The following is a 26,197-nucleotide window of genomic DNA, read 5'->3' as shown; positions in this document are numbered from 1 at the left end:
CATTTAGTGTGGAATAATGTAGCCAAATTCAAGTGTATTATCTATTGAGACAGGTAGTATAAAGCCTTATATAGAGCCTAGGCTATTTTCCTATAGTCCCAATAATCCCACTGAAACCAAGAATCTTGACTCCTGTCTCGAATGAAAATTCCTAACTTTATTCTGTAATCCATAGGTTGCATTATCAATGTGTGTCTGCTTATGCTCCCGAGTGGCGCAGCGGTCTAAGACACTGCATCTCAGTGCTAGAGTCGTCACTACCCTTGTTCGATTCCAGGCTGTATCACAACCGGCCGTGATTGGGAGTTCCATAGGGCGGCGCACAATTGGCCCACCGTCTTCCGGGTTAGGGTTTGGCCGGGGTAGTTAAATAAAGGTTATCATAAATAAAAAATAAAACAAAGCATGTCAAAAAACCTGGAACATTTCCTCCGCTTCTCTGCGCTGTTTCGTATTTCTGACCATGTGAGAGCGTCGGTACAGAATGTGAGGTCAACAAACAGTACGAGAGTGGAGAGTATGGTCCCCGTTAAGATACAGTGATCTTTAAACAATTTCCTCTCTTCAACTACTACTTATTCATGAGCTGACCTGCTATCTGTATAATCATCAACTCCATTTTGCCAAATAGGAGATATTTTGTTATTCGTTGGAGGTTAACAAGCGTAGCAACTTTAGTCATTTGACTTTTGTTTGACTGCCGTTCCAGAGTTTGTATGATTCGACAACGCTATAGCCTACTCTGGGTGCTCGCTGTGGGTTCTGAGCACGCTCTGTGGGTTCTGAGCACGCTCTGTGGGTCCTGAGCACGCTCTGTGGGTCCTGAGCACGCTCTGTGGGTTCTGAGCACGCTCTGTGGGTTCTGAGCACGCTCTGTGGGTCCTGAGCACGCTCTGTGGGTTCTGAGCACGCTCTGTGGGTTCTGAGCACGCTCTGTGGGTCCTGAGCACGCTCTGTGGGTTCTGAGCACGCTCTGTGGGTCCTGAGCACGCTCTGTGGGTCCTGAGCACGCTCTGTGGGTTCTGAGCACGCTGTGGGTTCTGAGCACGCTGTGGGTTCTGAGCACGCTCTGTGGGTCCTGAGCACGCTCTGTGGGTCCTGAGCACGCTCTGTGGGTCCTGAGCACGCTCTGTGGGTCCTGAGCACGCTCTGTGGGTTCTGAGCACGCTCTGTGGGTCCTGAGCACGCTCTGTGGGTCCTGAGCACGCTCTGTGGGTCCTGAGCACGCTCTGTGGGTTCTGAGCACGCTCTGTGGGTCCTGAGCACGCTCTGTGGGTCCTGAGCACGCTCTGTGGGTCCTGAGCACGCTCTGTCTCCAGATAGCATATTTCAGCAGTAGTCCTGGGCTAAATTAATTGAGTAACATGATAATGCTCAGAATTCATGAACGGCCTGTTTCGCAATTCACAACAATGTCATTGGTGATCAAAGTTACTCTATCATTACTAAATATCAGTTTCACTTGCTGTGAAAGCTTTACAGTGGCGATGCCGGCATTGTGGCACAGCGACAATCTTATTTTGGGAGAACCCAGGCATAGTGACATATCTTGGTTTTAAAGGCTTGAGAATGGGCACTTCAAATTTTTGCGGTATTTCCCGGGACTCTTGGGATAAATATAAATTATTCCCAGTATTGAAACTTGGTAGGTTTTTGTGAAAATATGAATCCCTCGTTGAGGGTATGGGAGATAGTTGTTACGAGGGTGAGGGTATAAGTGATAGTTGTTAAGAGGTTGAAAATATTTGTAAAGTTACTCAGGGTGAGTGGTTATAAAGGTGAGGTAATTCATTTTAAGGTGAGTTTCTGAAGTTGAGGTAGAACCCAGGTGTGTTTACAAGGGTGAGGAGGTACTATGGGTAACCAAGGCTCCAGATGGTTAGCTGACAATGAGGTAGAACCCAGGTGTGTTTACGAGGGTGAGGAGGTACTATGGGTAACAGAGGGTCCAGATAGTTATCTGAAGATGAGGTAGACAGCCTAATAGAACCCAGGCAGCTGTGGTTCAGCTGCAGTAACGATGGTGAAGTGTCCTCTATGAGGGCGAGGTGTGCATCCTCATATGACTAAGGAGGTTGCGTTGCTGGGTGAACTTCCCGCCACACAGCTGGCACTCGTACGGCTTCTCCCCCGAGTGGACCCGCATGTGCTCGGCGAGGCGGTACTGGCGTGTGAAGCGCATGCCGCACTCCTCGCAGGCGAAGGGCTTGAGGCCCAGGTGACTCCTCATGTGGCGTGTCATGGTGCCTCGCTGAGTGAACAGCTTGCCACAGATGTTACAGGGGAATGGCCGGTTCAGCCAATGGCTCTTCTCGTGTTGCCGTAGTGATGTCGCATCCTTGCAGCTCTTACTGCAGACTGTGCAGAGATGCCCAGGTTCTTCAGCGTCAGGCTTCACCCCCTTCGATGCAGAGTCGTCTGGGCACGTGTCCGGATCTTTGTCCTTCAAGTATCCACCACATTCCTCTTCCTCTTCCTCCTCCTCCTCCTCCTCGTCTTTCAGGTAGAGTTGGTCGTGGGTGTGTGTGTCGACGTGGGCATTGAGCTGTTCTGAGCTGGGGAAGCCTTTCCCACAGGGGATGCAGACGTACAGGTTGTCCCCCACACCTGGCTCAAACCCTGGCTGGGGCTGACGGTAGATGTAGTTGGTGTTTCCGTTTCTCCTCCCTTTTCTTCCTCCTCCTCCTCCTCTCCCACTGTGTCCGCTCCCCTCACTCTGATCTAGACCGTTCTCCTCTCCATCCACCTCTCCGTCCTCCAGCTCTGGGGTCACTTTATCACCTCGGGGCCTCTTGCGAGGGGCTCTGGGCTGCAGGTCTGTGGAGGTCTTTGGAGGCTCTGGCTTGGCACTAGACGTTGTGGGAGGAGTGGGAGTGGGGGAGAGAGAGGAGGAGTGGGGGGAAGAGCTCTGGAGCAGACTGCTGGGGGACACCTCCTCTGTGGCAGTGCTCTCTGACGGACTCCTTTTGGACAGGTCCAGTCCCAGCCCATTACTCCTACCTTCTCCAGAGGGGCTGAGGGAGGCACAGCGGGAGCCCGAAATAAACACCTTCTCGGACAGATCCTCTCTCAGCCTTCCCTCCTGGCCCGGTCTCTGGCTCCCCTTCTTGGACCCTGAGTGGTTGTTATGGTGCTGGTGGTTGTGGAGAGGGGTGGAGGAGAGGCAGAGGGGGCCAGGGGTGTGTCCATTTGGGGTTGGGGAGGTGGAGGAGGAGGGGGTCATCTTGTTGGAGCTGGAGGGGGTCTGACCGTTGTGTTTGAGCTTCCTGCGACAGAGAGCTGCCAGTTCAGTCAGCTGGAGGTAGGAGGCGGCGATCAGCAGAGACGAGATACTGTGGTCACTGACGAAGTCAGAACTGGACAGACGACCTGTATAGATGAAGTCCAACACCTAGAGGAAAGGGGGGGGGGGGGGTAGAGAGTAATCTTTATATTGTCCCAATGAGCAATTTGTTTCACAGCAAGTTGATATCAGAATGCAGATAAAACAGCTAAGCTTCACAGCATTGATGTGGAAACTAAAACGTTGATTAATGTGTACTGTCCGTGGCTATTAAATGACATGAATGACAGAGTCCCATACAAATATGTCTGTATATGTGACTGCTGTCAGTGAGACACTGCCCGTCAAGTGACCCACCTGTCTGAAAATGGAGGGGCTGACCATCTCTGTGTCCAGGTTGATGAGGTTGTCGTGGGGGACCAGCGACTTGAAGTAGACGCTGCTAGCTGCCAGGACGTTCTTGTGGGCGCGGAACAGCGCGTTCTCCACCACGATGATGACATCACACAGGTATCCTTTGGCTCGCTGCTGGTTCAGCTGCAGCAGCAGCTGCTTTGAATGATTCTGCTGTTCCATCACACACACTTTGGTTTACACACCTGGGGAGAGAGGGAGAGTTCACTTCTGACAACTCAAAGAAATCCAACCACTAATGTTCTTAGACTAATTTAAACTCCTGCAGGTCCAAACATGCTCCTGAAATTCTTGCAATGCCCAGGATGCCTAAAAAAAGAAATGTAAAAAGTTGCCCAAGTATGGCCAATACATTACACGTCTCTGCTCACCCTGAAACCATCACACTGTTTCCATCAAAGACAGGCCTCAACAACATACTGGCAGGAGGAAGAAAGATAACCAACGCAATAAACTAACCACTAACCCACTAACGAATACCAACAAATATCAAAAACCTGGTAAAAATAACCTCAATATTTTTGGTTTGTTGCTCTACCATTTATTCTTGGCCCATTGTAGCTTCTCTGGTAGCAATAGATTCTGAGGAACCAGAGAAAGTAACCGTGATATTGTTCTGTTCATTATCACAGCACACAAACACTGTAACCCAGCTCTACGGTATCATCAGCTAGAAATGGAACTCATTAGACGGGTACAGGACTGCACGTGTCATCGCTAACTCTCATATTAATATACACCCACCGTGACAGTATGTGAAGTGAGAATTCAGGTGTGGCTTTGATAATGACAAATGATTAACTGCTTTTGAAAAAGAAACAAGTTAGGCTGCGTTCACACAGGCAGCCCAATTCTGATATCTCTTTTTTCTTTTGACCAATCAGATCAGCTCTGAAAAAGATCTGATGTGATTGGTCAAAAGACCAAATTAGAGGAAAAATATCATAATTGGGCTGCCTATTTTTTAACTAGGCAAGTCAGTTACGAACAAATTCTTATTTTTAATGACGACCTAGGAACAGTGGGTTAACTGCCTTGTTCAGGGTCAGAACGACTGATTTTTACCTTGTCAGCTCGGAGATTCAATCTTGCAACCTTTCGGTTACTAGTCCAAAGCTCTAACCACTAGGTTACCTGCCACCCCAACGCAGCCTAACAGACTTCATTTACTGGGTTAAACAATTGGTTTAGCCAGTCAGTAACCTCGCCAGAATACAGATCCCAGCAGAAAATCATAGGCTACCGTACACTGGTGTGGTATCAGGGGAAAACAGGGTCTTCTTATAGCAGAACACAAATACTTCATGTCTCACAGACTGGGGATCGACACAGAGTGGACAAAAAAGTGTGGTGGACCATTCTTGATAGATGCAGGATTCTGTTGAGTGTGAAAACCCCAGCAGCGTTGCAGTTCTTGGCACAAACCGGTGCGCCTGGCACCTACTACCATACCCCGTTCAAAGGCACTAAAATATTTTGTCTTGTCCATTCACCCTTTAATGGACACAAACACAATTCATGTTTTAACTGTCTCAAGGCTTAAAAATCCTTTAACCCGTCTCCTCCCCTTCATCTACACACATTGAAGTGGATTTAATAAGTGACATCAATAATTGATCATAGCTTTCACCTGGATTCACCTGGTCAGTCTATGTGATGGAAAGAGCAGGTGACGATGTTTTGTACACTCAGTGTATAATCAGTGTTAGTAACAGGCTTACTGTGAACATAAGCCTACAACCATTATCATATGCCAGGTATTGGTATTCAAACAACTGCTTTAGATAAAGGTTTTTATGTAAACAACTTGATTGAAGTACTTAACAGTAGTTGTATTTACAGTACTGAGCTTCAGCAAAACTTCAAACTGAACTACTCTCCAGTTCTAATCCTCCAATCCGCTGCCCTACATCTGTACGAGTAGCATTTACATTTCAGTCATTTAGCAGACGCTCTTATCCAGAGCAACTTACAGTAGTGAGTGTATACATTTTCATACATATACTGGTCCCCCGTGGGAATCAAATCCACAAACCTTGTCGTTGCAAGTACCATGCTCTACCAACTGAGCTGCACGGGACCCTTGGGTAATTTAAAAACAGGATGGTACAACATTTGAAATACTACTACTGATAACAATGCATCTCATCTGTCTTGCCATACATCGATACAGTATCACAAAATACATGCTCCCTCCCCAAAAAATACACACTGAAACAAAAGAGTTGTTTGGGTAATCCATCTAACGACTGCACAACACACTGATGGTGATAAGATGCTGAGGGTCCATTTATGAGCCTAACAGCCCCGTTCTGCCCCCCTCCTTCCCTGCCTGCTCAAAAATCACCTCATCGCTTTAGATGAGAGAACCATAGACTTACAGTATATAATCAAGCCGTAACCAGGAAGGCAGGTTGGACAGAACAGGCCGTAACCAGGGCGTCTGGAGGGAAGAGAGAACAGAGAGCAGGCCATATAACCAGGTGGTCTGGTCTGGAGAGGATGTCTGGCCTACAGGATCAATGAGTTAGCCTTGCTAGCTTCTGATAAACACTCCTGTTTACTAATACAGTTCAATATAGGTTACCTGTTCTGTTCTAGCCTGTGTTCTGTAACGGTTCTAGTCTGTTCTGTTCTATCCTGTGTTCTGTAACGGTTTTAGTCTGTTCTGTTCTAGCCTGTGTTCTGTTCTATCCTGTGTTCTGTAACGGTTCTAGTCTGTTCTGTTCTAGCCTGTGTTCTGTTCTATCCTGTGTTCTGTAACGGTTCTAGTCTGTTCTGTTCTATCCTGTGTTCTGTAACGGTTCTAGTCTGTTCTGTTCTAGCCTGTGTTCTGTTCTATCCTGTGTTCTGTAACGGTTCTAGTCTGTTCTGTTCTAGCCTGTGTTCTGTTCTATCCTGTGTTCTGTAACGGTTGTAGTCTGTTCTGTTCTAGCCTGTGTTCTGTAACGGTTCCAGTCTGTTCTGTTCTAGTCTGTTCTGTTCTAGTCTGTTCTGTTCTGTTCTAGCCTGTGTTCTGTTCTATCCTGTGTTCTGTAACGGTTCTAGTCTGTTCTGTTCTAGCCTGTGTTCTGTAACGGTTCCAGTCTGTTCTGTTCTAGTCTGTTCTGTTCTAGTCTGTTCTGTTATGTTCTAGCCTGTGTTATGTTCTAGCCTGTGTTCTGTAACAGTTCCAGTCTGTTCTGTTGTAGTCTGTTTTGTTCCAGTCTGTTCTGTTCTAGTCTGTTCTGTTCTAGCCTGTGTTATGTTCTAGCCTGTGTTATGTTCTCGCCTGTGTTCTGTTCTACCCAGTGTTCCGTAACTGTTCTAGTCTGTTCTGTTCTAGCCTGTGTTCTGTTCTAGCCTGTGTTCTGTAACTGTTCTAGTGTTCAGTCCTAGCCTGTGGGTTCTAACCTGTTTTCTGTAATATCCTATGTTCTGTTAGCCCGTGTTCAGTTTGGCTGTCCAGTGTTTCATCTTGTCTTCCTGGCAGAGATCACTGGAAGTAAATCACATGATCTGGTAATCTAGCTGGGCTTCAGGCATTAGGTCCGCTACAGGAAGCAGTTTAGCCCTCTGGTAAGACCTAGGGAATACTGATAATCTGAGCCAGTCCAATTGATACTCTCCTTAATGCTCATTAACTTAAATTAACTGTTTTCTAGGAATAAAAACAACGGCCTTTCCACTCACCAGGTGGGCTGAACATGACATGAAAAATAACGTCCACATTGTTGAGCCAGGTTTACTCAAGGTGTTCTGGAAAAGGGCACCCCAAGGATAGCCCATGTCACATGTTAACTCCTAACTAGCTAACAGAATTATTACTAAACACACGTTAACTCCTAACAGAATTAGTTTGTTACAATCTTAAGATGCATGCCAAGATTTGAGGAGTGTAGTTGGCTGGCTCTTACTACCTTGTGATGGAAGATAATTTTTTTTTAAGTCTATTTGCATCATATTATGGTAACTTTGTTCTGTCCAAGTTTGTGTTCATTCAGTTCAACCAAAAAAGGCCAGTATGTTTTTACAGCCACAATCCTGAGTTTGTGTTTCAGCCAAACAGTAGCCCTGCGACTCTGTATAAATCTGAGGAATGTGGCTGAGGAAACGGAACCACTAAAACGTATAGACAAAGCTAAAAAAGCAGGGACTGGCATTACATAATAACATTGATTTGACGCCACAGTTTTAAACATATTGCTACACATTGTTTGTGTAAAACTGAAATGGCAATAAAACATAGAAATTTGAGTAAAATACCCTCAGGCCCAGTCTGGGTTATGATAGGGTAAGACAGTTGTACCAGCAGATGTAAACAATCATGATGTTTTTGTTATATATTCTTCAGGAACCAATGGGTAGAAATCATTCATAGAAATTTAACAGCAGGAAACATTCTAAGAGATTGTGGCAGCGATCAGAAAATCTTTTTTAATTTTTTTTTAATAATAAATAAACAAATAACAAAATGTACATAATTCCATAACAATTCTTTTTTATTTCAGCTATATCCACTATTTTGTAGAAATTCTGCTGGATTTTGGTCTAACCTACGCAGCAAAACGTTAAATCCATGCTACTGGATGCTATGTTGCAAAAGCCCAATGTTTCTGACATACTGGAGAAACATTTCAATCGATGCTGTGACCATCATCCTACAAGCATTCCAAACCATTCTACCATGATCTAAAACAGGGATCAACAACTACATTCAGCTGCGGGACGGATGGTCAGGTGGCCAGAACATAATTACAAATCATTCTACCATGATCTAAAACAGGGATCAACAACTACATTCAGCCGCGGGACGATGTTTTTCTTGAGCGGATGGTCAGGTGGCCAGAACATAATTACAAATCATTCTACCATGATCTAAAACAGGGATCAACAACTACATTCAGCCGCGGGACGGATGGTCAGGTGGCCAGAACATAATTACAAATCATTCTACCATGATCTAAAACAGGGATCAACAACTACATTCAGCCGCGGGACGGATGGTCAGGTGGCCAGAACATAATTACAAACCATTCTACCATGATCTAAAACAGGGATCAACAACTACATTCAGCCGCGGCACGGATGGTCAGGTGGCCAGAACATAATTACAAATCATTCTACCATGATCTAAAACAGGGATCAACAACTACATTCAGCCGCGGGACGGATGGTCAGGTGGCCAGAACATAATTACAAACCATTCTACCATGATCTAAAACAGGGATCAACAACTACATTCAGCCGCGGGACGGATGGTCAGGTGGCCAGAACATAATTACAAATCATTCTACCATGATCTAAAACAGTCATCAACAACTACATTCAGCCGCGGGACGGATGGTCAGGTGGCCAGAACATAATTACAAACCATTCTACCATGATCTAAAACAGGGATCAACAACTACATTCAGCCGCGGGACGGATGGTCAGGTGACCAGAACATAATTACAAACCATTCTACCATGATCTAAAACAGGGATCAACAACTACATTCAGCCGCGGGACGATGTTTTTCTTGAGCGGATGGTCAGGTGGCCAGAACATAATTACAAATCATTCTACCATGATCTAAAACAGGGATCAACAACTACATTCAGCCGCGGGACGGATGGTCAGGTAGCCAGAACATAATTACAAACCATTCTACCATGATCTAAAACAGGGATCAACAACTACATTCAGCCGCGGGACGGATGGTCAGGTGGCCAGAACATAATTACAAATCATTCTACCATGATCTAAAACAGGGATCAACAACTACATTCAGCCGCGGGACGGATGGTCAGGTAGCCAGAACATAATTACAAACCATTCTACCATGATCTAAAACAGGGATCAACAACTACATTCAGCCGCGGGACGGATGGTCAGGTGGCCAGAACATAATTACAAACCATTCTACCATGATCTAAAACAGGGATCAACAACTACATTCAGCCGCGGGACGATGTTTTTCTTGAGCGGATGGTCAGGTGGCCAGAACATAATTACAAATCATTTGTAGACTGGAAATTGACCGCAAGAAGTCCAAATAGATATAATATTTAACGAAAACAATTCATTAAAATCTTGCTTACATTTGTATACAATCACATATAAATCTCTATTAGCCTATAGTATGTATACCTTGGTTCAAAATTTCCAAAAATATTATCACATGCAGCTGATTTCCTGGTGTTTTTACAGTTTTTTAACTCCAACAATAATAATAAACCCTGATCTATGATTCATTGATACAGTTGAAAGAACGAAATCTTGAAAAAAAAAAAATCAATTAGGCGATAGGCCTACTCGTCTACCACAAAATTGATAATGCCCTACGTGCAGAGAGGGTGGGCGAAGGGATCCACCAATGTCTTTTATTCAATTAGCCTATATTGCTGGGCCAGCCTTACATCGAATCAAATTTTATTAGTCACATGCGCCGAATACAACAGGTGTAGTAGACCTTATAGTGAAATGCTTACCTACGAGCCCCTAACCAACAGTGCAGTAAAAAATATATATATGGATAAGAATAAGAGATACAAGTAAAAAGTAATTAAAGACCAGCTGTAAAAAATAACAATATATACAGGGGGGTGCCGGTACATACATCCAGTGGTATAAAGTACTTAAGTAAAAATACTGTAAAGTACTACTTAAGTAGTTTTGGGTGTTTCTGTACATTACCATTTATATTTTTTACTTTTACACTATATTCCTAAAGAAAATATATACTTTTTACTCCCTTACATTTTACCTGACACCAAAAAGTACTCGTTACATTTTAAATGCTCAGGCAGGACAGAATTATGGTCCAATTCACTCACCTATCAATATAACGCTTTGTCATCCCTACTGCCATTGATCTGGCGGACTCACTAAACACAAATACTGAGTTTGGAAATTCTTGGAGTGTCCAACTTCTGTCTAAATTTTTTTTATCATACTGTCTGAATTGCTTAATATAAGGAATTTGATGTATAGCATTTACTTTTACTCAAGTATGACAATTGAGTACTATTTCCACCACTGCATACATCAGATTCAGTTAATATTCTTAGTTTGTTGAAAGTTATTCATCTTATTCCAAAGCTGTGAAAAACAAACCGAAGCCAGCAAACCACAGGCTAAAATTAGTGCAAGTATAGAGGTGGTTGCCAAGCTGGTAATACTAGTTCTGGAATTAGGCTATGCCCTCTGGGCATACAAGCCATTTGTTAGGCGTTTCTGGTATTTCTTCAAAAAACGTAGTGCAACCTCTTGAACACAACCACACACGCCAACTTAAATCACAAAACCTGTGAGGATCTGAGAAAAATGACATATTTACCTTAATTCATCAATAAACACTGTTTATTTACTATCCTCTCTCACCTCACAACCCTCGGTTCACAATCTTGCTAAGGCCAAAATGTCATAAATATGCCAATTATTTCTCAATTATGCTTTTAAAAACAAATGTAAAATATACTGTATGTTAACAATCCTTCCTACAAAAGGACCCTTCTTGTGAAAATAACCAAAATCATGGTCTTTTTTTGTCCTTGCTTCGTATCGAATCACTCTACCGGAGGTTTGTTTAGGTCGGAGGTCATCCAGCCTGGTCCTGGACAGCTAGCAGGGGTCTAATCCTAATCAGTACCCACCCAATCGATTTAACCTAACCTTTATTTACCCCGGTTAGTCTCATTGAGATAAAAATCTATTTCGCAAGAGAGACCCGGTCCAAGATAGCAGCAGGGTCAAAGTTTAAGTGCTGGGCTGGAACTGTCCACATACACGCACAAGACTTTAGAGAGGTAGAGATATTTGAACAAGTGAGCAAGGCATTGTGAGCAAGACATTCTTGACATTTTTCTAAATAAGCCTCTGATCGTCAAACGTCCTCTGTGTTAATGTTGACAGAGTTTATTCTAACCAGAAACTGGTGTACCGGTTCACCGTGGTTCATGTCATGTTAATGTCATGTTCCGTTCCTTCCTTTCAGTGGGAAGGGAGGGGGGTTGGATTGCATTAATCCCAGATACCTGAAATGAGACGGGCTGCCAGTATGGAGTAGGCTACCCCATTCATAGATGCAAACTGCTTTAGCGCCTATTGGCGATAGTATCTTCTGTTCGGGGAAGTTTTGTTAAGAGCCCCAACGCTAGTCTAAACAAACACACATTGCTTGCTGTATGTTTTTGGAAACATAAGGATAATAATATAGATATATTTTTAAAAGGTTCAATTACTACACCTTCTTAGGGTTAGGGGTCACACACGGCCGTATCTCCACGTTACATCGCTTGTTTTCGGAAGACATAGTTAATTAGCATAGGTGGCTTCCTATCTAGCGTGCTCCAAACATCAGTGCTGTGTTTAAGCGTAACTGGGAAGGAAGTGTAGTTCGGAAACTGGAGGCACACAGCTTGTGGATCTGTGCAAAACTGCTACTGTAAGTACATTCTGGCTAACATGAAAGATATGGAGCATACCAGCATATGTTTGGAAAACCGTTTTGAAAGCGATGATTGACGTTTCTAAACATTAAAACACAGCTTCGGAATTCACATGGAGCCAACAGTGGGTGAATGTAACTGCTGGAACCCCTACGTACGGAGAAGCTAGGAGTAGGTTAGTTACCAATAATCTTCCTGCCAGAGTGCCAATAGGAGGAGAGGTAACCTGGAGTAGAGCCAATCAGAGGGGTACACTACGAAGGAAACTATACTGAACAGAAATATAAATGCAAAATGTAAAGTGTTGCTCCCATGTTTCATGAGCTGAAATGAAAGATCCCAGAAATGTTCCATACGCACAAAAAACGTATATCTGTCACGGATTCCCCTGGTACTGCTGCTCATTCCGTTCACCAGCTCAGGAGGTCTGACCAGCAACCCCAGACTGTCTTGTCTCATTACGCATACCTGGTTCCCATTAATGTTATGGTGCTTTTCTTGTCTGTATGTTTATTGTAAAAATGAAATAATGTAACAGTAAAATAAGGGGATGATGCAATCTTTGCGAGAGGAAGGGAATCTGATTCCATTGGTCCTCAACTCGTGGCTCAGACACTTCATTCAGGATAAATGGAGTTAAGAGTAAATCATATTCCACATACTGTATGCTAGGACTCGATAGCCCGGCGTCTCATTGTGAAAAGGCTATACGGCTCTGTGACCACCATTGACTGGGACGCACAGCCTGAACGCGCAGTTGAACTCAGTTGACCAAAGTTACCTGGGTAACTCCTCAAACTCGACAGGGTTCTGGTCACAGATTTGAGAGAACCCTGTAAACTGCAGAGTTATGAACCTGGCTTAAAGCTGTACCCATTGTGACACTTACAGAGCCAGGTTCACCCAAGGTGTTCTGGGAAAGGCCACCGCAAGGATAGCTCATGTCACGTTTACTCCTAACTAGCCAGGGCTGGATTAATGCAGGGGCTTACAGGGGCTGAAGCCCGTAGGGGGCCCAAAAGGCTCCCAAAAAAAGGCAATATAGGTAGTAGTGGTGCGCGGGTCAGCTGTTTGTTCACCCGCACCCACCCGCAATTGCTAAAACCCATCCTCAACCGCCCGACTAAGTGATGAAGTGAAAATGTGACCCTAACCTGCAAATATAGAAATTGTGCTTTAGGCTACAGTCAGAGATGGGGGACCGATTGTTTTGTCAGGTTTGACAGATACGTTTCTGCTTAGAATTTCGGTAGGCTATCAGTAGGCTTATCTGTAATTAGATACATGCAGCTTCTCTTCCGTCATGACATGCTGCCCTAGAACAGGGTTTCCCAAACTCGGTCCTGGGGCCCCCACTGAGTGCACGTTTTGGTTGTTGCCCTAGGACTACACCACTGATTCAAATAACCAACTCATCAAGCTTTGATTATTTGAATTAGCTGTGTAGTGCTAGGGAGAAAAACAAAACATACACCCAGGGGGGCCACAGTACCGGGTTTGGGGAACCCTGCCCTGGAAGACTAAATCAACCCTTGCGAACCAGAATAATGTCATAAATGATAGAATGAATGCATCAATCTAGTTGACATAGGTAAAGTTCTGTCATCTCGGGTTCTTTCACTGAGAAAAGACGTTTAGGGATCAGGGACAAAATACAATAAATAAATAAAAAATGCACAGTCGCATTCTCTCAAGATGCTAAAAGAAAGAAATCATTTTTCTCCACTCCTGTTCCTGAATCAAAATGTACATTTGGTGTATCATTTTACTGCAAGAAATGCTTAATTCTGCAGGCGTTAATATTAAGACTGAAAGATTATAATCAGTGTCCAGATTTCAGTTTCCATTTAACCCCTCTGAACAGTAGGCTACTGTTCCCTTGACGTGCCATAGGCCTATTTAAAGTCCCCTTCTTGTTACTGTCGAATTTGTATAGCGCCTCATAATCATCACACATAACATAAGCATTGCTATCATCCTCTACCACTTCACCAAAACTTTCCCAAACATGACTTTCCTGGACCTCCCTTCTCTTTATTTTCAACTCTCCATTACGCAGCTCTTCACTTGTCCGTTTTGCTTCAGTGGATCGACGTTAACTTTTTCCTTTCACAGCATTATAAGGCTGTGTTGAGTCAATGACCAACGCCCAGCTCATTAAATCCCTACCATTGTGTCGCTGAGTTGTCATAACGCTTCAGAAAATGTACATTATCCCAGGGGCGTTGGAAGACACAATGTAATGTACCTAATTTATGTCCCTCTAACTGCCCTGAATACCTCTGCTGATCCTACAGCTATTGTATGCAGTAATCATGTGCCTATGAACCAGATGTATACTACTAGCACTGAGGCGATGTGCCCTAGTAGGAAGTCCACTATGTGTAACTAACCCTGAACTAACATTCATCACCCAAGCTTCCCTGGATAACAAGAACACCTATGTGAGAACTGCAACTGGATCCTGGACTTCCTGATGGACCACCCCCAGGTGGTGAGAGTACAGGCAACAAAACATCCCCCACGCAGACCCTCAACACGGGGGCCCCTTAGGGGTTCGTGCCTAGTCCCCTCCTGCACTCCCTGGTCACCCACGACTGTGTGTCCGAGCACGACTACAACACCATCATTAAGTTTGCTAACGACGATGAGACAGCCTATAGGGATGAGGTCAAGTGACCTGGCAGTGTGGTACCAGGACAACAACCTTTCCCTCAATATCAGTTAGAGAAAGGAGCTGATCGTGGACTAAACGAAATGGAGGGCCAAGCTCGGCCCCATCCACACCAACGAGGCTGTAGTGGAGCGGGTCTAGAACTTCAAGTTCCTCTGTGTCCACATCACTAAGGAATGAACATGGTCTACAAACACCCACACAGTTGTGAAGAGCGCCCGACAGCGCCTCTTCCCCCTCAGGAGGCTGGAAAGATTTGGCATGGGCCCTCAGATCCTCAAAACGTTCTACAGCTGCACCATTGAGAGCATTTTGACTGGCTGCATCACCGCTTGGTATGGCACCTGCTTGGTATCTGACTGCAAGGCACTACAGAGGGTAGTACACACAGCCCAGTACATCACCTCTACACCAGGCTGTGTCAGAGGAAAGCCCTAAAAATTCTCAACCTCCAGCCACCCAAGTCATAGATTACTCTCTCTGCTACCGCACGGCAAGCGGTACCGATGAACCAAGTCTGGAACCAACATGACCCTGAACAGCTACTACCCCCAAGCCATACGACTGCTAAATAGTTAACCAAATAGCTACCCAGACTATCTGTACTGACCCCCTTTTGCACTAACTCTTTTGACTAACATACGCTCACATCACGCTCACACCACATACAGTGCATTCGGAAAGTATTCAGACCCCCTTGACTTTTTCCACATTACAGCCTTATTCTCAAACGGGTAAAGAAAATATAACATCTCATCAATCTACACACAATACCCCATAATGACGAAGCCAAAACAGGTTTTTAGACATTTTTGTATAAACAGAAATACCTTATTTACATAAGTATTCAGACACTGCTATGAGACTCGGAATTGAGCTTAGGTGCATCCTGTTTCCATTGATCACCCTTTCTACAACTAGATTGGAGTCCACCTGTGGTAAATTCAATTGATTGGACATGATTTGGAAAGGCACACACCTGTCTATATAAGGTCCCACAGTTGACCGTGCATGTCAGAGCAAAAACCAAGCCATGAGGTCAAAGGAATTGTCCGTAGAGCTCAGAGACAGCATTGTGTCGAGGCACAGATCTGGGGAAGGGCACCAAAACATTTCTGAAGCATTAAAGGTCCCCAAGAACACTGTGACCTCCATCATTCTTAAATGGAAGAAGTTTGGAACCACCACCACTCTTCCTAGAGCTGTCCGCCCAGTCAAACTGAGCAATCGGGGGAGAAGGGCCTTGGTCAGGGAGGTGACCACGAACCCGATGGTCACTGACAGAGCTCCAGAGTTCCTCTGTAGAGATGGGAGAAACTTCATGAAGGACAACCATCTCTGCAGCACTCCACCAAATCAGGCCTTCATGGTAGAGTGGCCAGACGGAAGCCACTCCTCCGTAAAAAACAGCACACTTGGAGTTTGCCAAAAAGGGACCTAAAGACTCTCAGACCATGATGAGAAACAAGATTCTCTGGTCTGATGAAAAGAAGACCGAATTCTTTGGCCTGAATGCCAAGCATCACGTCTGGAGGAATCCTGGCACCAGCCCTACGGTGAAGCATGGTGGTGGCAGCATCACGTCAGGAGGAATCCTGGAACCAGCCCTACGGTGAAGCATGGTGGTGGCAGCATCATGCCTGGAGGAATCCTGGCACCAGCCCTACGGTGAAGCATGGTGGTGGCAGCATCATGTTGTGGGGATGTTTTTCAGAGGCAGGGACTGGGAGACTAGTCAGGATCGAGGGAAAGATTAACAGAGCAAAGTACAGAGAGATCCTTGATAAAAACCTGCTCCAGAGCGCTCAGGACCTCAGACTGGGGCGAAGGTTCACCTTCCAACAGGATAACGAACCTAAGCACACAGCCAAGACAATGTAGGAGTGGCTTCGGGAAAAGTCTCAGAATGTCCTTAAGTGGCCCAGCCAGAGCCCGGACTTGAACCCGATCAAATATCTCTGGAGAGACCTGAAAATAACTGTGCAGCGATGCTCCCCATTCAACCTGACAGAGCTTGAGAGGATCAGCAGAGAAGAATGGGAGGAACTCCACAAATACAGGTATGCCAAGCTTGTAGCGTAATATCCAAGAAGACTCAAGGCTGAAATCACTACCAAGGGTGCTTCAGCAAAGTACTGGTTAAAGGGTCTGATTACTTATGGAAATGTGATAGCAGTTTTTTTAAATTTGCAAACATTTCTAAAAACCTGTTTTTGCTTTGTCATTATGGGGTATTGTGTGTAGATTGATGAGGGGAAAAAACGATTCAATCCATTTTAGAATGAGGCTGTAACGTAACAAAATGTGGAAAAGGTCAAGGGGTCTGAATACTTTCCAAATGCACTGTACACTCACATCACATACGCTGCTGCTACTGCTTATTATATACCCTGTTGCCGAGTCACTTTACTCCTACCTATATGTACATATCTACCTTAATTACCTCGTACCCCATGCACATTGACTCGGTACTGGTACCCCGTGTATAGCTACGTTTGTTACTCATTGTGTATTTATTCCTTGTGTTATTATCCTTCTATTATTTTTCTATTTGTCTCTCTGCATTGTTGAGAAGTAAGCATTTCACTGTTAGTTTACATCTGTTGTTAACAAAGCATGTGACAAATAAAACTTGATTTTACTGTCAGTGGCTGATATAGCAAGAGAAAATCTGCTGATGCGCAGCAAAAACAAAAGCCCTGGGTCCTATGATTTGTTAATCCGGCCCTGTAACTAGCTAACAGAACTATTACTGAACACATGTTAACTCCTAACAGAACTGGTTGATAGAATCTTAAGATGATGCCAAGATTCGAGGAGCAGTGGCATGTTTTCATGGATGCCCCCCAAAATGACAAAAAAAACTAAAACAATGTATCTTTCGTCTCTCTGTGTTTTATACATTTCCTTCAATTCGCAAGAGGCTGAATGTATCTCACCGGAGAAAGCATCCAAGCGAACAATGGAGCCCCTCTGTCTCTATGTGTTGCCCATCTATGCTGTCTGGTCAAAAATAGTATGACATTGTTGCCACCCGTAGCATTGAATGCAAGGGAAGCCAGCGAGCATTTGGCCTCCCTTGATATAAAAAACATAAAATAATAGCCAATCAGCATTGAGCTAAACTGAGTGAGCTCAGCTGTGAATGGTCCTGGCGCACCAAAAAAAGTATCAAGGGAAGCCATGTTGAGTTTGGCTTCAGACCAATCACATCAGAAGCCAAACGTCATTGACAGAAAACTTTAATTGTTGCATCCCATTGTGTCGTTGTCCTCTCGTGGCTAACTAGCTAGCTAAAATAGGCCATTTCCTAAATTAGCCATGGATAGAGACGGGGATTTGGGCTTGTGGTTTTCCTTTATTCTCCGTACTGGCCAATGATTATAACGGTAATTCTGATCCAACCATAAATTCATACAATGTGCCCCTGGCTTGAGAGGACGTAGCTAGATGTAGTAACATTAGGCTATTGTTATCCAGCTGGCCTAGCAAATCGATTCCCATCAAAGGAAGTTAGGCTAGCGTGCAAGCATTTTAGCCAGGTAGCCTAGGACAACAAAAACTAAAAGCGTGTATGACAGAGTCATACACCATTTCGGCAACATGAAAGAGGGGGATGGCATTGGCATTTCTCTAAAAGTAGGATGAGTCAACATGTACTTTCTACTCACACACACAAACAGTACCATGGACAGCCACATTATATTTAGCTTGAGTTGATTGGACGAATTCATTTTTTGTATCTTTTACTCACTGTATGAGAATAAGCATGTTGAAATGGTGCTGAACTAGTGGAGGCAGCACCTGTTTTCTTTGCGACTTGCGGTAACTGTCCATGGTTCTAAATCAATAGTTGTTTAGTAGTCCAAAAAGGTTGGAAACATTAACTGTCTTGACCGTGCTGTAGGTTATGTAACAGGTTGTTACATGTAATATGTTCTGTGGATTTCATCGGACAGATGTTGCTCTTCGGTTATGTGATGAAACAAAGGTGTAGTTGAATTTATTCTGCCACTGTCTTCTTATTGTCTCGGCCTTAGACCTGTACATCATGGTCGCAAGGCATATGAACTAACAGGTTATAGAGCAAACAACGCAATTATCACGACACATAGGTTGTAAAATTGCTTTTTTCCCCCTGGCTTGGCTTCCCCGGTAATTTTACCCTTGCACCGCTACTGTTGAGGAGTGTAGTTGGCTGGCTCTTACTATCTTGGGATGGAAGACAAAAGGTTTTTAAAAGTCTATTTGCCAAATATTATGGGAACTTTGTTTCATTCAGGTTTGTGTTCATTCAGTTCAACCAAAAAAGGCCAGTATGTTTTTACAGCCACAATCCTGAGTTTGTGTTTCAGCCAAACAGTAGTCCTACCACCTGGTATAAAGCTGAGCGATGTGGCTGAGGAAATGTAACCACTAAAACTCATAGATCAAGCTATAAAAGCAGGGACTGGCAGTACATAAGATTGATTTGACACCAGTTATAAACATACTGATATAGCTCAGGGTTTTTGAAAGATGAGAGAATCAACTTTTTTTGACAAATATTTTTATTAATATTAACAACATTTGAAATATACATTGTTAAAGACCAAGTATCAGATATTATACCATGTAAAAGAACAACCTCCTAATTAAAACCTTTTTCCATAAAATCCACCTAACTAGATTTGTCAACTCCGTCAGACACCATAATTATTTTATATTTATTGTCCAACAAGTGTTTAAAGGCCTTGATTGTTTCATTCTAACATTAAAATATGCAATACAAATCTCCAAACGTCTTTTAGTTTTTTATACCACAGTATAATGCTCCAGGGCTAATTTTGTTAGCATTTTGGTTGGTTTTTCTAGATACAGAACATAAAACAAGATTTATAAAGCAAGCATTATCTCTTATGTCTAGTACAGCAAGTACTGCAATAGTTTAAGCATATGTTGCAGGAGAATGAACATATTTTTTCAGAATATAAAAAAAATAAAATCAATCTCAAGGGGGTTAGCAACCAATGAGGGAGTTGACCAACCACGGACAGAGTTGACAACAGAAACTCAAAACAGACATATTCTTGTCTTTAAAAATATAAGTTATATACAAACATTTGTAAAATATGGAAAATTATTAATTTGACAATCCCCAACAAATTATAATCATTCAATGAAATGTTTCAGCACTCCGACAGAGTGGACGTTTGTCACGTCCTGACCAGTAAAAGGGGTTATTTGTCATTGTAGTTTGGTCAGGGCGTGGCGGGTTTATGTTCTATTTCTATGTGTATATCTAGTTTTCTATTTCTATGTTGGGTTTTTGGCAAGGATCTCCAATTAGAGGCAGGCAGCTGGTTGTCGTTGTCTCTAATTGGAGGCCATATTTAGTTGGGTTTGTTTTCACTTGTGTTTTGTGGGTGGTTATTTTCTGTATAGCCTGTGTGCCTTATGGAACTGTTTTCGTCGGTTGTTTATTTTGTTACGGGTTTTCATCGAATAAATTTAAGTATGAGCACTTTACCCGCTGCGCCTTGGTCCAATCCTTACGACGCCCATGACAACATTTGACAAAAATCTGACAGAGTTAGTTTTACAGAGTTGCTAAAATGATTCATTTTTATTTTTTATTCAAATGGTATACAAAGTAGCAATTTTGTTTTTCCTCAGTTGCTTTGACTAACTAAAATAAACAGTTGAACCAAAAATAATATTCTAGCTTAATTGTCACGTCCTGACCATAGTAAGTTGTTATTTTCTATGGTAGAGTAGGTCAGGGCGTGACAGGGGGTGTTTGTCTGTTTTTGTATTTCTATGTTCAGTTTCCAGTTTTGTATTTCTATGTTGATGTTGTTTGGGTTGATCTCCAATTGGAGGCAGCTGATCCTCGTTACCTCTAATTGGAGTTCATATTTATGTTGATGTTTGTCCCACCTGTGTTTGTGGGTGATTATCTTTTGAGTAGTGTGTTTTCCTCTCTGCGTCACGGTTTTTTGTGTTTCAAGTATTTAGTGTCTTTGCATTTTAGTTTCACAATAAATAAAATATGTGGAACTACAAACACGCTGCATTTTGGTCCGATCCTTCAGACAGCCGTGACAGAATCACCCACCAAAAAAGGACCAAGCAGCGTGCCCAGGAGGAGTAGGGATCCTGGGCCAGGGAAAGGAGAGAATGGAGGACGTCCTGGACATGGGAGGAGGTAATGGCAGGGGACAAGACCCTGCCATGGAAGCAGGTGGCGACGGCGAGGGAGGAACGGCGGGGGGGGGCACACGGGTAGTTTGGCAGAGTCAGGATGGAGACCTGAGCCAACTCCCCGTGCTTACCGTGGGGAGCGAGTGACGGGGAAAGCACCGTGTTATGCGGTGATGTGTCGATGTGCATTAGTTGAGCTAGGTTGAGCATCCAGCAAGAACGGGTTATGCCAGCTCTACGCTCGAGATCTCCAGTGCGCCTCCACGGCCCAGTATATCCTGTTCCTGCTCCCCGCACTCGCCCTGAGGTGCGTGTTACTAGTCTGGCGCCTCCTATGCCAGCCCCACGCATCAGGCCTCCAGTACGCCTGCCCAGTCCGGGATGTCCTGTTCCTGCTCCCTGCCCTCGCCCTGAGGTGCGTGTTACTAGTCTGGCACCTCCTATGCCAGCCCCATGCATCAGGCCTCCAGTGCGCATCCCCAGTCCGGAGCCTCAAACGACGCTCCTCAGCCTGGAGCCTCAAACGACGCTCCTCAGCCTGGAGCCTCCAGCGACGCTCCTCAGCCTGGAGCCTCCAGCGACGCTCCTCAGCCTGGAGCCTCCAGCGACGCTCCTCAGCCCGGAGCCTTCAACCGGCGGTCTGCAGCCCGGAGCCTTCAACCGGCGGTCTGCAGCCCGGAGCCTTCAGCCGGCGGTCTGCAGCCCAGAGCCTCTAGCAATGATCTACAGTCCGGTTCTTTCGACGACGGTCCAAGGTCAGTTGGTAAAGAAGCAGAGGGATCAGTGGGTGGAGTGGGGGTTACGCCCCGAACCCGAGCCGCCTGCTAGATAAGAAGGTTCTGGATACTGCATATGAGCCGCCATAGACATTTGTTCCCCACCCTACCCTCCCTTTGTGATTTGATGTTGGGGGGGTTTGTTGTGTGGTGGGGTTTTTGTTGTTTTTTTGTATTTTTTTAGGTGCGATCGGAGTTCGCACCTTTGGGTCACGTCCTGACCATAGTAAGTTGTTATTTTCTATGGTAGAGTAGGTCAGGGCGTGACAGGGGGTGTTTGTCTGTTTTTGTATTTCTATGTTCAGTTTCTAGTTTTGTATTTCTAAGTTGGTGTTGTTTGGGTTGATCTCCAATTGGAGGCAGCTGATCCTCGTTACCTCTAAATGGAGTTCATATTTATGTTGATGTTTGTCCCACCTGTGTTTGTGGGTGATTATCTTTTGTGTAGTGTGTTTTCCTCTCTGCGTCACGGTTTTTTGTGTTTCAAGTATTTAGTGTCTTTGCATTTTAGTTTCACAATAAATAAAATATGTGGAACTACAAACACGCTGCATTTTGGTCCGATCCTTCAGTCAGCCGTGACATTAATATTATATAAGGGGGATGGAGTTGACAGGTTATGGTTGTGACCATGGGGATTTCAATATTGTTTGTTTAAATCTATCAAAAGTAGAGAACTTTTTAGACCATAAGTGGTCTTGTTGCACTACAATTAATCAGGAGATAAGTAAGGGGTTCTCATGGTATAGCTGACCCTGCTAATTTCTAATTAATTTAGGATTTTAGACAAATCTGATGGAGTTGACCAAACTCCAGAGACATTTTTTGGAAATCACATTATTGAGAGAAATATTCCTAAAATCAGAGATGGCTATTGCAATTAACTACATGTGATACTTTCAGTTAATATTAATTTATGCCAGTTATTAGAATTTGAAACACTTATTTTTGTGCCGTTTTGAAATTGTGATCCTTTTTTCCGGACAGGGGCATTTCCTGGCAGAGCCGACATGGAATAAAACTGGAAAATTTGGAAAATTACTAAAACAAATGTTTTCCGTAATAAAATTCCCCTAAATTACATTTAAGATCAAATAATTAAACAAAATGCACCTTTTCAACTGTAAAAATGTAGTTTCCCTGCTGGACAAGGATTGTCCCAACTTTCAGGAATCCCTGAGCTACATTGTTTGTTTACAAGACAGAAATGGCAACAAAACATAAACATTGGATTAAAATAACATTAGGCCTATTCTGGGTTATGATACGGTAAGACAGTACTAGCTGATCTGAAGGTACGCGGGGCATGTGATGTCATCACCTAGGCCTAACTATAGAAGGTCCATTCCACATTTCTAAATGCTGGCAAAATCTATTTTTTCAACTATAAAAAAAAATGATGCTTCTTTGCAGGACAATGATTGTCCTGACTCTCAAGAATACCTGATTTGCTTCGCCTTGCTTTTCTGCTCGGCTGGATGCATGTTTCGCCATATAATTATTTCAGATCTATAGGAGTGTAAGTTTCACCATGGCACAGACCATGGCAATATGTTGGTACATGAACATTATTGGAATATGGCAAATATTAGTAAATTATTGCATTCTATCCATGCTGGCTTTCGCATGCTACCTGAGACATGAAACAGATAGGTGGGAGGGCAAACTGGCTACCTCCAATTTGTGAATGTGCATTGCGCAACTTGCCTAAATGGATAATGGGAACACATCAACCACAATTATGATTGATTTATTTTAAGGTGTGATGTCATTACATCCTGCTGTTTTTAATCAACAATTAAGTTCAATGGAAATGCACCATAGCAGACAATTGTCACATCTATTTCTATGTGAACTTTGTAAATGTTGATAAAAAGAAATCACTGGACAAGTTAAAGGAGTATTGTGTAATATTCTTGATTTGTAATTTCAGAAAATGTCCATAATAAATAAATATATGCAGTAATAGTGGAATGCTTATTATTATTTAAAAAATTCACACAAATATTTGGGGCCCCATACTGGCTACCCGATTCCTTGCTCCGGCCAAACACTACACCACGCCCACACACATTCGTTTCTTTGACGTAGTACCTTTAACGGAAACATAGCTGTTGACACACAGTTGAGAGAATACAATCTCGATAGAGAGAAAAAAACATTCAAATGGGCGATACCCGTCTACAGCAAAATAGATAACACCACAGAGTTTCTAAACCCAGAGGCCGAACATCGCGAGACTTCCGGGAACGCTTTAGATCGGTCTGCGGACCCAAACGTAGCATGCATCGGTCAGAAAATTCATTCACACATTATGAATCGCTGATTCACATTGTTTGTTGTCGCTCATATTACTTTCTACCTTCCGAAAATACCTCATATTTTGTGACAACTGATGCGTCTTCTCCTTCAGTGGCGAATTAAGCATGTAACTATGTTAACAGTCATTGATCTACAAGTCTTGCATGCCGAACAACTCTAGGGAACATCAGTAGCCCAGCTTCGCGCACTGACCAATGCGAAGTAGTTGGCCTGTTCCTGATCTTACACATCTGTGCAGCACCTTCAGCATTCAAATGCTAAAATATCTTGCGCGATATTAAACTGTTTTAGTTGAGTGGCAACCTATGTAAGTTGCTAGGTTATTGTTATCTTCGCCCTGTTGTTTTACTGGAATAAAAGTAAGCTACTGGGGACAACTCATCTGCCTATACCTGCTGAACGGGGTTTACAATAGATTTGATTTTGATGTTCAAGTTCAACGTCAGCAATAGTTTTGGTAGTGTATTTTGATGTTCAAGTTCAACGTCAGCAATAGTTTTGGTAGTTTTGGTAGTGTATATGGTCATTTTTTTATATACTGGGTAAAATGTATAATTTCATAATTGAGGAATCACTTTTGCGAGAGCTGGAGGAGAAAACATAGCTCACTCCAAAAAACCTTCAAAAAGGTTAAAAAAATATATATTTTGAGATGGGGGTGAAATCCAAAGTTGTGCTATATATTCATTGGGTATGTCATAGCTCATTTGTAAATGATAAATATAGATACATTACTGTCATAGCTCATTTGTAAATGATAAATATAGATACATTACTGTCATAGCTCATTTGTAAATGATAAATATTTATACATTACTAGCTCAACCCCTAATCTGCAAAAACAAGTTAATTAGTGGGTGATAGTGATTTCAGAAACAAAGTGTGGGGGGAAACAAACTAAATCCCCCCCCCCCCCCCCCCCCAACCTAACCTGACAGTGGGTTCGTAGATGCCTAGTGTCCTTTATGGCTCAGATCAGGTGCCTACATAGTATACACCATAGACATACACCATAGACATACACACAAACAGAAGTCAGCTCAGACAGTTCCAGATCAGAGGCCCAGCTCATGAGCTGCATCAACAGCAGATTTGAATTTTGTGCATGAATTGTATCGCATCGATTCGTTCTCTAATCAAACCGAATCGTTTCAAACTAAAACGTATCGTTTCTGTATCGTATCAGAGCCCATGTATCTACATATGTATCGAATCTTCTTGAAAGGGAAAAATGCACATCCCCACGATATAGCCATTTTGACTTTGTGGCTGTGGTAACTAGTGGCAACCCTAGCAGAGGGGGTGGGTGAAGGGGTCCACCAATGCCTTTTATTCAATTAGCCTATATTGCTGCGCCAGCCTTGCATACATCCGATTTAAGTAAATGTTTTGTTTGTTTAAAGTTATTTATCTTATTCCAAAACTATGAAAAACAAACCGAAGCCCGCAATGCACGGGTTAAAAGGAACGCAGGTAAAGAGGTGGTTGCCAAGCTGGCTACACACGGGGAGACCTCTCTGGGCATACGAGCCAAATGTTTGTTGTTTCTGGTGTTTCTTCAAACAACGTAGTGCAAATTCTTGAACATGACTACACACACACACACCAAGTTACATCGCAAAACATACGAGGATCTGAGAAATATGACAGATTTACCTTAATTCATCGATGAACGCGTTTTTCATTTACCATCCCACCTCACAACCCTCTGTTCGCCATCTTGCCACTGCAGGCTATTTCCCTGGGAAGCCTACCCCCTGGCCCAAATTTAAATAAAAGCCAACTGAAAGGGGGAGAGGAGAAAAAGGCTTGCCTCTGCCTCAGAAATGCCAGACCATCCGCCGATGAGCAGAAGTGCCCTGAACAACCAGGATACAAACCGGATCAATTGACCAGAATCCACAAAGATTACAAACGCCTCTGACACACTGTATGTATGGGCCCCTGTCCCATGGCATTCTACAAACTCAAATATCCTTGAGCCAGGTGCTTGAAACCGACTCGATGTGAAAAACCCACTAGTAGTGATAAGAGGGTGTGGTGCAGGCTGATTATAGGTTACATGTCTCTGTCAGAAAAAGGAATACATTATTTCAAGTCTTACACCTTGCTGACATGAAGGCACAGCATTCTT

General features: G+C 43.5%; 1 protein-coding gene across 1 annotated transcript; it reads right to left on the bottom strand.

Moving 5' to 3' along the window:
* Positions 1-451: 451 nt before the first annotated feature.
* LOC115149281 (hypermethylated in cancer 2 protein-like) lies at positions 452-26,063 on the bottom strand. Its single transcript, XM_029692000.1, has 3 exons — positions 25,720-26,063; positions 3,641-3,882; positions 452-3,391 (listed from the first exon to the last, which is right to left on the bottom strand). Exons 2-3 carry the CDS (start codon positions 3,857-3,859, stop codon positions 2,036-2,038), a joined length of 1,575 nt encoding a protein of 524 aa, XP_029547860.1. The 5' UTR covers positions 3,860-3,882; positions 25,720-26,063; the 3' UTR covers positions 452-2,035.
* Positions 26,064-26,197: the final 134 nt, after the last annotated feature.

This window comes from Salmo trutta, chromosome 15 (genome assembly GCF_901001165.1).
Source record: "Salmo trutta chromosome 15, fSalTru1.1, whole genome shotgun sequence".
In the NCBI taxonomy this organism is placed as follows: Eukaryota; Metazoa; Chordata; class Actinopteri; order Salmoniformes; family Salmonidae; genus Salmo; species Salmo trutta.
This window is presented reverse-complemented; position numbering and strand designations above follow the sequence as displayed.

What these genes read in the sequence shown, in the direction of transcription:
- LOC115149281 (XM_029692000.1), bottom strand. Translation starts at nt 3,859, where the DNA reads ATGGAACAGCAGAATCATTCAAAGCAGCTGCTGCTGCAGCTGAACCAG. An exon ending in GCCCCTCCATTTTCAGACAG is followed by an intron (nt 3,392 to 3,640) that starts GTGGGTCACTTG and finishes CCTTTCCTCTAG; the next exon opens with GTGTTGGACTTCATCTATAC.